General features: G+C 46.3%; 1 protein-coding gene across 3 annotated transcripts in view; it reads left to right on the forward strand.

The window, feature by feature from the left end:
- SPECC1L (sperm antigen with calponin homology and coiled-coil domains 1 like) overlaps window positions 1–13478 on the forward strand; it is a 112618-nt gene that overhangs the window by 43908 nt on the left and 55232 nt on the right. For all 3 annotated transcript variants that reach the window (XR_012503690.1, XM_074356451.1, XM_074356452.1), the window contains 4 exons: window positions 5947–6020; window positions 7068–7243; window positions 10277–10440; window positions 13359–13450. Coding sequence is in view for 2 of the 3 variants with exons in the window: in XM_074356451.1 (XP_074212552.1) it covers window positions 5947–6020; window positions 7068–7243; window positions 10277–10440; window positions 13359–13450 (506 nt within the window). In the remaining variant the exon portion in view is untranslated. The remainder of the gene's footprint in view (window positions 1–5946; window positions 6021–7067; window positions 7244–10276; window positions 10441–13358; window positions 13451–13478) is intronic.

A 13478-nucleotide genomic window follows, 5' to 3' on the forward strand; every position in this document is an offset into this window, starting at 1 on the left:
CTTCTGTGGAGTGCTTTAACAACCAGCACTTACAGTCAGTTTTAGAACTTTTTTATCACCCCAAAATGAAATCCTGTGCCCATTAGCAGTCACTCATTTACCCCAAAATGATCCTGACTTTGGAGTTAGTGGATAGGACATTAAAACAGCTGTTACCCTGTACTTGGGAGTAGAGGAAACTCTGCTCGTAGTGATGAACAAATAGCAAGTCTCAGCAGAGAAAAACTGTTTAAAAAAAAAAAAGAACCTAGTAGGTATTCTGGAACTGAGAAATTTAACAGCTAATGTTAAAAGTTACCGAATCATTTAAACAACAAATCAGAGCTACAGAAGAGCCAGTGAGCTTGCTGCGGGGCTCAGCTCTTCTCTAAGGCAGTGCTCGGGGCTCCGCGCGGACATCAGTGCTACACCTGAGGGAGCTGCTGGCCGCCGCCGTCTGGAGGGGAGACCGCATAGAGGAGGGCAGCGTGGCCAGCGGTGAAACCCACATACACCTGTCACCTCAGCTGAGGCCTACCGGTCTCTGCTGTCGTCCATAGGGCGCCCCCCCCCCCACCGGCCCCTGTCATCAGCCGAGCCGTAGCAGGTTGTTAGGTTGAAGGGAGAGGCCTGAGGACGGAGCAGTCACATCACAGTTGTTGAGAAGCACGCACAAGTCACTGGTATTAATCATCCTTGACCTTTATAGGTAAGAAAGGCCAACCAGCATTTCTTAGACACTTTAATACCTTAGAAGAGCTTAAAAGAGAAACAGGAGAAAGAAGTAGCTCAGCTGAGCCCCCAGAAATAAAGTTAATAACTTCCCCACCAGTGCGGCAAGCCAGAGCGGATTGGTGCTGAGAGCAGTGGCACCAGCGAGATCTCGGGTCCAGCTCGGGCCCTGCGTCAGCCACCTGCTGTTTGCACAGTAACGCTCTGGGGCTGCCTGCAGTGAAGCACTGCCCCTGTCCTGCCCTCTGTAGCACCTGAGACTGAGGCCCAGCTGATGTCCAACACAGGGCTTGACCGAATCATGGAACACTGGCGACAGTGGTGAGCAAGGGTAGCTTGAGGTTGGAGAAGGAGCAGAGAAACAGGAGTGTTGTGGGACTGTGGTGGGAAGAGCTTGGAAGGCGGAATCCTGGGAAGCCTTCGTGGAGAAGTCTCGTATTTGACTATGTAACATTACAGTTTTCAGTTCAGCAAAGTATTAGAAATAAATGACTTTGGGAGAAAGATGTGTAATGCGTATCAGATACATAAAGAGACTGGACATCAGTAAGGCTGGGATAACCCATTAGCTAAGTCAAGTGTATGAATAGGTAGGCCAGAAAAAGCACAGAAAGGTACTTGACTCCCAAAAACGTGTGAACAATTAAAAAGATTGCTAACATGTGAGAGAGGAGAAGAGGGTCCTCTCATATGCTATAGCCTTTTTGGAGTATTGATAAAAAGATTTTAAAGCACAACAGTGATCTCGCAAATCTGCTCTTGAGAAACGTGCGGTTGAGTTTGCAGATGCTTGTGCAGGTGTGGATGCTTGCTGCAGAGCTGCTGGTCACCACGAAAACTTGGAAACTGCCTGTGTTTTCACCAGTGGGAGTCTAGTTACTGGCCCACGTGCACAGCCCGCCCCTCCCGTGGCTCCCTCTTCACCAGGGAAAGTAAGCAGGCAAGTCCATGTGCACAGGCCGGGAGACGTGCCCTAGAGGTGGAGGGAGTGTCCTACTTCTGTGACAAAACCATGAACATATTAAATACAGCATTACACTGAAACGGTAGCCAGGCATGATGGTGCTCCTTAAGGATTCCAGTGTATTCTGTACCAGAAATGCTGTAACTTGGTGACTTCCCAAAAAAAGTTTTGTGTTCTTGAGCTAGAACCTTCTAGAGGGTTGACTCAGATCCTGTTGGTGGTTTCAAATAGTCCTTCATCACTTCTTCCACTTCTAGGAAGTGTCTTCAAGTAACATCTAAACGGCTATGTAAGACCCTCGTCGTGTTTATAACAGGAGTTGGATCTACTCTGGCTGTTCATCAGTAGGAGGTTGCTAAACAGACCATGATACATCCAGTGGCTGCCGCAGAGGTGCTGCGATAAAGGTGTCCAGTATCACTGCTTAGTAGAAAGGCCTCTGAGGCAGTATGCATAGTACAGGCTCATTTTTCTTTAAAAAAATAAATATTTACACGTACGAAGTCTGGAGGGATACACGCCAAGTGCAGATGCTGGGCAGTCTTGTTTTTGTCGCCTCTTTCTGTTCTCCACACTTCTTATTGTGAGCTTGTATTACTTTTAGAATCGGGGAAAACATTATATTCACTTTTTTTAAGGGGGGGGTGGATAAAAATGAATGCAGTTTTTTAAAAAGAGGTAGTAAATGGTTCGTTTGAAACTCATCTGTGTCTTCCTGCCTCAGGAATTCTGGTTTGGCAGTGAAGTCATGGCCTGGTGGCCGGATACAGTGCCTGCGTGGCTCCCCTGCCCTGGGGCGTGGAGTTTTCACTAATAGGTTTCTCTGGTCCTTTCCCTTCCTTTAAAAATTGCACCTGATGGCAGTTGGAGGCCCTTGACCAGAGGCAAGAGTCTGACTGAGTACTGGGGTGTCAGTACCCTAAGGGTTTTCTTGAATTTGGAGGGCAGGAGAGGTGGCAGGTAAACTTCCATGACTTTACACCCCAGGGGCCATAGGTTGATCCTGTGCTGTGGTAGCTGTGGTGTGATGGGCACATAGCTGGAGCCAGAGTGGAGGCCTGGTGGTGATTTACTGGCGATGGTAGGTCTTGGGGGTGGAAAGATTATGAACCCCATTATTAAATGGGCAGGGCAGTGCCCAGAATTGTTCAGAGCCAAGTTGGACTAAGAGCAATGAGAACAGAAATTTATCTGATTTCTAGAATTAAAACTAACATTGTAAAATTGAGTTATAACATGTAATTTTAAAAAATGAGGTGTTAGAGCATGCATGAGATGCATGCATGAGGTCCTGGGTTCAATCCCTAGTACTTCCATTAAATAAATAAATAAACCGAATTGCCTCCCTCTCTTAAAAACAACAACAACAACAACAACAACAAAAATGAGATCTTAGAATTTAATGTTGTTTCCGAGTTGCAGACAGTAGGTGGCAGTGTCCCTCACACTAGAAAAACTGAAGAGGGGACCTGCGTTTAGAGGCTCCGGAGTGAAGGCTGAGGCTGCCCTCGTGTGCCTGGCCTGATGGGTCACTGGGCTGACGGCAGTTTTGCTGAGTGTCTTCTCAGGGAGACCTGAAGCAAGACTTCTTTGTTTCCAAGGAAAAAAGACTGTTGTCACTTGTATTGCTTTATGTTACAAAGTGAAGCTACAGACATCGTTTGCGGAGTTTAAACCCAACTCCCCAGAGACGCTTGTCGTGCACTTACAGTGCTGCCGATGGCCGCCGCTCGCCAGCGCCCTTCTGTGCGAGCGGAGATGTGGCAGCAGCGCGCGCCCTTCGACGAGCAGGGCTTGTGGGCACCTGTGGCCGTGTGTGGAGAGGCTGGTAAAGAGAAGGATGAGAGCAGAAGAAATGAATGAAATGTGGGGTTTTGTGATCAGTCTGAGATGGCCATGTGACTTACAGTGTCACCTGAGAATCAAGGCACCAGGTGTTAGAAGTGGGCTGCCGTGAGATTGGCTGTCGTGTGTCTCATGTGAGGTATCGAACGGTATGTATGTCCTATGTGACCGGAAGAAAAGGGAAGCAATTTTCAACAGAGGAGGAGAAATTATACACTTTTTTGTTTGCTTGCTCGTTTTATTATAAACTTTTTGCACCTAAGTGTAGCGTAAGTGAAGATGTAGCCCCTAATGTTTTCCACACACGTTTTACCTTCTGTCCTTGTCTGTGTTTGGTAGTATTGCCAAACCCTTGATTCCACCTTATTGGGTCATATGGAGCCAAATTCCCTGCTAGTTCCAGAGCCATCCGTGCCTCTCTGAATGCAGGGCAGGGTCATGGACTCACCCACTTACCTGGTGTCTGCTTCCCCTCAGCCAAATTGGATGTCCCACTTGGCCCTCAGCTTCCAGGTGAAGTGAGGTCTGTAGCAGCTTATATAGAGACAATTGTAAAAGTTTAATCCTCTGCATACACGAACATCTTATTTTCTGTCTTTAAGAGAGTAGGGACTATGCCTTTTTCCCTTCCTCTTGTATCTTAAGTACCTTGTAAAAAAAAAATCCAGTACAAAGTAGGTACTTAACAAGCTGTTTAGTGAATTACTGAGTAAAAGTAATTAATGAACTTTTTATTTCATAGGCCTTAACTTTGTTGAACAACCTTAGGGTAATACACGGGAGGAGGTTGACTACTGACAATGGCTAGTTTTTTTCACCCATGTTTTATCTCATTTTTTAATCCAGTTTTAGAAAACATACCATTATTATACACTTACAGTAATTATTACACATATAATTGTTACAAATATTCTAGGTTTTATATTGTTACCAAAGTGAATTTATGTGGTTTAAAAACATTGGAACACAAACGTATCAACTTTGAATGAAAGGTTTCCAAGGTTTCAGCAGAGCGGGTTCCTGACGGAACAGAGAAGCCACCCAGGAGCAATCTAAGGGAAAACGTCCAAGAAAAAGCTCATGCCTTAGGGTCTGCATAGACACTAACACTTTGTTAGCCTGAGAGAGGTGTTTTGCTTACATGTGTCATTGCACGCAGGTATTCACTCTGCTGGGCGTAAGGGATGGGAGGGAATGTTCACTCGGAAACACCAGTGTCCATAGTTGGATGTCCCTGACAGGAAAGAGTGAAGTCCTGTCTCGGGAATGTTCAGACGCACGACCCTGGGTAGTGACCTCAGTATTGCTTTCTCCTGCTGCGTCCACTAGCTCGCATGCTTATACACTTACTTTACGTTTTAGGCCTACCACGTGCCAGGTGCTGGGGCTGTGACCTCAACCGCATGGCTCCTGACTTTGGGATGTTTTCAGCATCTGGGTAGGGACAGAAATGAACCTGTGTTGGCAGTAACAGAGACAAGGCTGTACAGGACAGAGCTGGAGTGCAGAAAGGACAGGGCTCTGCTGGGAGGGGCATAAGTGAAGTCAGTCAGCATACTTGTCACCGGGTGTGAGTGCCTCTTCTGGTGTTTAACCGGAGAGAGGGGGACAGTTCCTGAGCTGTCAGAGTGGCCAGCTGCGGTAGGTTTGCTGAGTGGCACCAGCACGGCACCCCCCCCAGGTGTGTCCCTCACGCAGGGATTTTTGAGCAGAACCTTCCAAATAGGCTGTGACTTCCCAGTGCGTTTCTGGATCCAGGGGACAGGCCTTGGCTGTGCGTCCACCGGTGCACCCCTCCCACTGTTTGCCCATTAGTGTGCTCGTCAGACATTCGCGGTGTGTGGAATTGTCAGAAGGAAATACAAATTGTGCAAGAAGTTATGTGAGGAGTATTGATTTACTTTAACCCTTTATTTTGTAAAAAGACTTTCCATAGAATTAAACAGCAGCTCCCCAAGTTAGTATGTAATTAATTTTGTAAAAATTTTACTAATTCACCACTTTTCTGGAATTTATTCTAGTTTGTAAAGCAAGTTATATTTGCATAACTACTTTAGATTAATGACCCTTTTGATTAAAAGCTCACATTTTAACAGCAGTCAATGTTGTTTTGATTGGTTGTGAGCCAACAATGTGTGTGTGTTTCTAACAATTGATTGTACTTAACTTTTTGTTTCAGAATTAAGACACTGAGGAAGGAAGTAATCCAGACGTAGTGGTTTAAATTTGATATTTTCCTTACAAAGTAATATTGGTTTATACTTGGGTTGAGTATTCTTTTTTCTTTTTAAGTTTTATATTAAAAATAAAAGGTTTTGGGCAGGATGATTTTTTAAAATGTCATATTTAGGTACCTTATCCCTGTGTATTATTCTTTTCAAACACAATTTTAAGAATAATTATTTAAACTTTTGTGGTCTTTTCAGATACGGTTAAAAAACTCCAGGACCAGAAACATGACATGGAAAGAGAAATCAAGACACTGCACAGGAGACTTCGGGTAGGAGAACTCTCCTTGTGTTATCTCGTCAAAATGGAGTTTTCTGGAAGTTGCTGACTGTGCCCTCGTTCACCAGGGGTGGTTACAGTACTGGTCCCCCGGGTGTGGGCAGGAAGCTAATGCCATCACTTCAGATGCCGGCTGGTACTCGATTCTGGACAGAAGAATGTGCTAGTAATTTATGAGTAGTCATTTCAGAAAGATGGGTTTAGGAAGCAAGTGTTATATTTTGGAAAGGAAGTTTATTAGCTCTTGATTATAAAGTGTCCCAAACTAAGCTGTTTTCTTATGAGTTTTCGGTCGCCTGTGGATGTGACCAACCTGCAGATGGCTGTGCTGCTCTGGTGCGGAGGGCGGGGAGCTCAACTTATGGTTTGGGTTGAGCCTCGGTTGCTCAGGCTGCCTTGGGGCGGGGGCATTGGGCACGGGTAGGCAGCTGTGGCTGGTGGGGGGAGGTGGCCCCTGGGAACCATGCACACCCTCCATGGCCAGGGGAGCAGCAGACCCTGCTGGTCCTCAGCGCCTCTCTCTGTGTGATTCTGTCCGCCCAGATCCAGTGTGGTGTTTGCTTCTGGCTTCCTCTTCCTTTTCCTTTCCTTTTGATAGTTTTTTTTCCTGTTAGTTTTTGATGTCAGGATATTTATAGTTTTTCACTGTAAAATCTTTCAGTGTGATTCACACACCACTCTTCTACCTTCTTGAGCTTTTCAGAGGTAAAGTGCTGTAAATTTTGGATACTGTGTTTATTTTCGTAAGATTTACTGTGAAACTTGCATGAAGAAGGGAGGCTTGACGCTTTCCTCATTAACATTGAGCACTCTTTGAGTAGACAAATCAGATGGAAAATCTTTTCCTCACTAAGAACAAGCTTGCTGGTAATACATTATCCGTTAGAAGTAAGTGGTAGCAGTTCTCTGGGGTTTAAAAGAAATCAGTCATCATTTGAGACAGTGCATTATAGCAGTCTAATCATAAACACATTTTATCGTTTTTAAATAAGTCTTTATTGCTCTCTTTTGGAAATAAAAATTTAGTTTTTTAACGTAGGAAGAATCGGCGGAGTGGCGGCAGTTTCAGGCTGATCTCCAGACCGCAGTGGTCATTGCAAATGACATCAAGTCCGAAGCCCAGGAGGAGATTGGTGATCTGAAGCGCCGGTTACATGAGGCTCAAGAGAAAAATGAGAAGCTCACAAAAGAATTGGAGGAAATAAAATCACGCAAGTATGTCCTGAGAAACCAGCTGTGCACTTACGCTTCAGTGGAGAGCACCTAAGTCCTGGCTTTGTGATGGGATATTACAGAGAAATGTGGGGTCTGACCCAGTGTGCCTGAGTCTGGGTCTCCTGAAAGTCACTCACTTTTCCTGGGCCCGTTCTATGACACCTGTGAAACAGTATAGTGTGGCTTTTCAGACTTGTTGGTGTCCGTAACCCACCCCTCTAGGGGGCCAGAGTGACCACTGGCACACGACCCCTAGTGGCTCCCCCGTGTCCTCCGTCCCCGCGTCCCAGCCCTGACCCTGTGGACCCTGGGCAGACAGACCTCGCCCTGGTGCAGCTCTGCCTTCTCTGGCTGTGAGGTCTGGGCCAGGCCCTCAGTCTGCTCACCTCTAGAGAGGAGACCAGTTGTTGTCAGGCTGGTGTGAGACACACCTGAATGTGCTCAGGACCACGTCTCGTGTATTCTAGCCAGTCTTAATAGAGTGGGGGTCCCCAGAGCCCTTCAGGGGTTCTTCGGGGGCAGACTGCGCAGTGGTACTGAGTGTTGTTTGCCCCTTTAGCTGTGTTGACTTTCACACAGACAGCAAGAAGCAGACGTAAACTTTTGGTGGATCCAGGCCTTGGCACCAAGTCGCACTCTCAGTGCAGGTGTCCCTTGAAGATGTCCTTGGTGGAGCAGGGGATCTTTTTTTTTTTAAATAGACTTTATTCTTTTAGAGCAGTTTCAAGTTCACAGCAAAACTGAGCAGAAAATATAGAGAAGTTCTCACATAGCCCTCCCCACTCACACATATATACTCCCCTACCTTCAACATCCCTCATCAGTGTGGCATGTTTAGTACAACCGATGAACCAACATGGGCACATTATTATCAACCAAAATCCACAGTTTACATTAGGGTTCACTCTTGATGTTGTACTCTATGAGTTTTGACAGATGCATAATGATATGCAGCCACCACTGTAGTATCATACAGAGTAATTTCATTGTCCTAAAAATCCCCTGTGCTCCATCTGTTCATTCCTCCCTCCCTCCCTCTCCAGGGGATCGTTAGCGCTGCTGCCTGGCTCCTTGAGTGTGTTGTCTCTGAAGCTCTGGGAGGCGCAGAGGGAGGTGCACATAGGTGCTTCTGCTGCCTCTGCCCCACGCGAGCCAGGGTTGTCTGGGCAGGGCCCCACGGCCCGCTGTGCTCTGTGCTGTTTTCTTCCTTCACGGAATGAAAATTTTTACTGGAGAACGGCTGGCCCAGATTTGGTATTTAGTGGATGTTTCCTAAAAATGATGACGAGAGCCCTGTCACTTCAAGGGAAACAGCTGACAGCATTTGGTACCAATTATAAAATGTGGGCTTTCAGGGGAGTGTTAGGATTTTGGAAAACTTGTACGTGCCGCTGTGAGCTCGGCAGCTTCCCATGTTTAAAGAACTTCCTGATGAGGTTACTAGTGATAGAAACAAGGGACTTTTAAAAATAAATTGTATCATGCCAGGCGTCAGCATTTGGGAAATCCGTGTAACTCAGTGAACCCGTATTTTCCGTATGACCAGTGCGTGCTGTTACACAGGCCTGCCCGGGCGCAAGACCCAGGTCCGTTAGAAGTGCCAGGTGGACCGGGGGTCTTTGTGGACCAAGTTGGGGGGTGCTCATTAACACAATTTCAGATTCCACATCCTAACTAACCTTGAGTAACTAACTGCCAAGGCTGCTGTGCTTCAGTGTGGGATCGAGGAAGGGCAGCCAGTTATCCAGAGAGCCACGGCTGTGTCTTTTAATAGCATTACAGTAGTCTTCACTTTTCCAGCTACATGACTGCGAGGCCTGCCTTTTTTCCATATCTCAGTAGATTGAATACAGAAGAAATGAGAATCTCTCAGTCTTCTGTTAAGCCAGACATTAAAGAGATATGCAAAAATGTTAAAACATTGCTATTCTTCTTATTTATTATTTTTGTTTTGGAAAACATAGTTGTTTTCATAAAAATATGTTAACAAGCCCTGAGTTTATTTTTTATATGGATTAAATATTTAAAGTATTTCTTAGTTTTTTAATATGGTAACTGTCAGTCACTATAACCCACGTAAACAAAAGCTCTTTGGGGTCCTCAGTAATTTTTAAGAGTAGAAAGGAGGTCTAAGACCAAAAAGTTGGGTGATTGCTATTGTACGTCTTCTATTAAAACTTCTGAGCATGAGACCCTCTGGTATATCTTAAGGCAAGAAACTCTGTCAGAAGAGCCAAATGTCCACCGAAGACAAATTTTCTCAAGGACTGGCTTAATTTTGTCCGTGGTAAACATACTTGATAGTTACATGACATGGGCCAACTTTGCAATGGAAATCTCATCCCAGACGAAAACTTTTGTGGGGTCAGCTCCGTGGGGCAGAGCTGTCTGGAAATGAGACAGAACTGATCCTTTTAGACGACTCAAGACTCCTCACACTGAGCGTCCAGGAGACCCATGTTACCAATATGGTCCAGGCATTTTTTCTTTCCTTCTTTTTCTCCCTTTGTAGAACTTCTCTTTGGAGACCACACCATTTCTTGTTTTTGTTTTTTTTAATTTTAAGAATATGGGCTTTGATTTCATTTCTTTGTATTTCCACATCTGTATGTGACGTGTTAGATTGAGCTGGTGCTGATTATCTGCACGTCCTGGCGAAGTCCCAGACCCCTGGGACGAGCCTTCTCAGCAGCACAGAACCTTGAGACTCCCAGCTTGAGTCACAAACCTGGCCAGTCTGCCTCCCAGTTTACTGCTAATTGATTACTGATGTCCTCACCTTACACTTACTTAGATGAAAATGGAAACTGATGGTTACTTAACCTAGTTAGGATAACCTGATATAAAAATTTTAATATCATTTCCTGGAATTTACCAAGCAGATGGGAATATTAGATCAGGTAATTTACTCAGCTCAACTGATAATATTTTTGTTTTTTAACTGATACTTTTTAATGCTTTTCAGTTGGGAAGGGGAAATGTGTATTTTCCAGTGTATTTATTAAAATGCCCTGCGCTCAAAATTGTTTTCAGGCAAGAAGAGGAGCGAGGCCGGGTGTATAACTACATGAACGCTGTAGAGAGGGACCTGGCCGCCTTAAGGCAGGGGATGGGCCTGAGTAGAAGGTCCTCGACTTCCTCTGAGCCGACGCCCACGGTCAAGACCCTCATCAAGTCCTTTGACAGCGCATCTCAAGGTAGCGCCTTACTGCTGTGTTGGGGGCAGGCAGCCGTGCTCGTGGGCCGTGTCCTCTGGTCTGCGTGGTGGTCTTCACCATCTTGGTCCATCCTCACTAAATTTCACCTCATATCAGTAAGTCAGTCTTACCACAAGGTGCAGCGTGATAGGCAATTTGGGACCTGTCAGCTTCAGAGATCTTGGTGTCAGACTTGTGTCCTGCCCCGTGCAGAGGTGTCTCTGCATTGACTTTGAGTATCTTCTCTGTGCCTAGAAACTTCCAGGTGTGTGACTTCTGCCCTTTCCCTTCCTCCTAACCCCTCAGGCCTGTGTGTTAAAGTGCCTCCTTGACGTTGACACTTAGGTGTCTCCTAGACATCTTCCTGCGTCTGGCACCAGCTCATGTCTCTCAGCTTCCGTCCTTCCCCTGTGTAAATGGCAGTTACTTAAGCCAGAAATCTAAGAACCTTCCTGGTTCCTTAAATCCCCCTCCTTCGTCAACTCCACACCTGATCCATTAGCGCGTCCAGCCTCCAACACGCACGTCTGTGCTCTGCTCCCATCCTGGGTGGCACAGTCAGCTGCTGGTTCAGGCCATCGTCACCTGCCAGTTTCATGACCTCCTATTTAGTCTGGCCATTTCATTTCATCACAGAAAGGTCTTTTCTTGCTTAAAATCCTTCAACTGCCTTATTACATTTAGAATGAAATTCAGATCCTAGCTGCCTGCATAGTCTGACCCTGCCTCCTCTTACCCCAGGGGAACCACTCTTTCCCCACCCTCTGTACCCAAGCTGCACTGCACTTGGGTCCAGGAACCAGCTGGACTCGACACGCACACCCTTTCTCTCCTGGAAGCTCGGCCTGCTGCCCTCCGGTGGCTGGGCTCCCTGTCCTCGCCTCCTCAGCTCCAGGGAGGGAGAGGGATATAGCTTTTAAAAACAACTCACTGTCATGTGTCCTAAAGTTTCCACTTTACTCTAGAAATTATTTGAACTTCACGGCAGGCTTTATTCTAATTCACTCCAATAAAAGTAGTGTTGCCAGAATCTGTATTCTATGATTAGATACAAATTCGTTTTCTTTGACTTAAAATTAGAGCACAACTCACTTGTATACTCACACACACTGCTAGTACAGATTTTGGGGGGCAGTTACACAGTATTTTCGAATTTAAAATGCCGTATTCACAGACCTGGGAGGTGTTACACGTGATACCAGCACAAGGGGAAGAGAGAGATGCGTGTGTACAGAGTTTTCAGTATAGTGTTGTTTGAAAAAACAGGAAATCTGGAAATTGCTTCAGTGGCAGTTAAAAGGGTTAAGTCAGCCTTGACCCATTAATTTAGTAAAATACAATCCGTCTTTTAGTAAGGATGAGGTGGATCTCAAAGTGCTCATGTTAAATACACCTGCGGTCCTTTACAGCAGGTTGCAGACGAGTGTTAAAGTGTGATCTCACTTTGTTTTTTAAAGTACGTAGATAATTACGTTGACAGTGCAAGACGGATGTGCCCGGAACTGCTGTCCGTGGCTCCCTGAGTGTAACGCGCTGGGGAGAGGTACCAGGAGGGTGTGGATTACAGTTCTAAACCCAAGTGGTGATGCAGGGTCTCCACTAAGTTAAAATTGTGCAGTTACTCATAATAACAATAAAATGAGCTTTAATGCAGAAAGATAATTTGTTTCTATATGGATTTTTTGAAAAAACAGTATTTCATAATAAAATACATCTAAATGGTTCAGCAGTTCATTTTTAGTTATATATGCAAAGGAAGTGACCACAAGTATTCAGGCAGACACTTGTACACCTGTGTTCATCGCAGCACTGTTCACAGTAGCCAAAATGTGGGGACCCCCAGTGTCCATCAGCTGGTGACAGGATGAGCAGAGTGTGGTCTGTCCGTGGCGCTCAGCCGCGGGAAAGAATGGAGTACTGCCACACGCTGCCTTGCGGGGAAACGTCGAACACAGGCTGGCCGAGAAAGCAGACACTGAAGGCTGCGTGTTGTAAGGTTCCACTTAACGTGGAATATGCAGAGTAGGTAAATCCGTAGAGAGAAGGCAGTGTGGTGTTTGCCAGGGGCCGGGGCAGGGTAGATGGGGGTGACTACTTGCAGAGGTACTGGGTTTCCTTTTGGATGATGAAAGCGTTCTGGCACTAGACAGTGGTGGTGACAGTGGCACCATGTTGCTAATGTACTAATTGAACTGTGCATTTAAAAGATGGTTAACTTCATATTATGTGAATTTTATCTCAATCAAAAAATGCGTCTGAAAATAGTAGTTCTATGTCTGAGAACTTGGTGCACGGGAGCCTCCGCACTGACCTGCTCGTCCTGCTCCTCTGCACGGTGGGCCTCATCTCACTGGGGTGTCTCGCTTTGGTTTTAATTTCGCTTTGGACGAATAACCTTCTTTATGGACCGGCTACCAGGAGCTGTGCTAAGCCCAGGTAGCTAGAAGTGAATAAATCACGGATCCTAGTTTTGAACAGTTCAGTCCAGAGAGGGACACTGACGTGTGAGCGGGTATCCACACATCCTTGTGTTAGATGGGAAGTTCATGTGAAGGGATGTGGTGAGCCCCGCAGGGGGAGGTGAGGAGAGGTGAGCACAGCCCAGCCTGCCTTCATTTAGTACACAGGGAACTTGGATTTCCTTGCTTTATGGAGCATGTTAACCGAGTAAGCTAATTAAACAGCAGAAGTGCAGTGAATGGCGTAACCAGGGTTGGAGGGAAGCACAGCTCGTCTGGGGAAGCGCAGCGCCCCCTACCGGCCGGGAGTGTTCAGCGGAGGTGAGGCGTCAGTAGGGCCATCTTCCAGGGAGCATGAGCGCTGGTTACTCAGGTGAACCCTTAGGGCAGAGCAGTTGGAAAAGCCTCCCCTGCACCATGACGCATTTGTCACACCTTGTGTGTCTGTTTTTCTCCCAGTGCCCAGCCCGACTGCAGCTGCCATTCCTCGGACGCCTCTGAGTCCAAGTCCTATGAAAACGCCCCCTGCAGCCGCTGTCTCCCCTATGCAGGTAAGGCCGTGACCGCGGGGGTCGGGGG

The sequence above is a fragment of the Camelus bactrianus genome, chromosome 32, assembly GCF_048773025.1.
Source record: "Camelus bactrianus isolate YW-2024 breed Bactrian camel chromosome 32, ASM4877302v1, whole genome shotgun sequence".
Taxonomy (NCBI): domain Eukaryota; kingdom Metazoa; phylum Chordata; class Mammalia; order Artiodactyla; family Camelidae; genus Camelus; species Camelus bactrianus.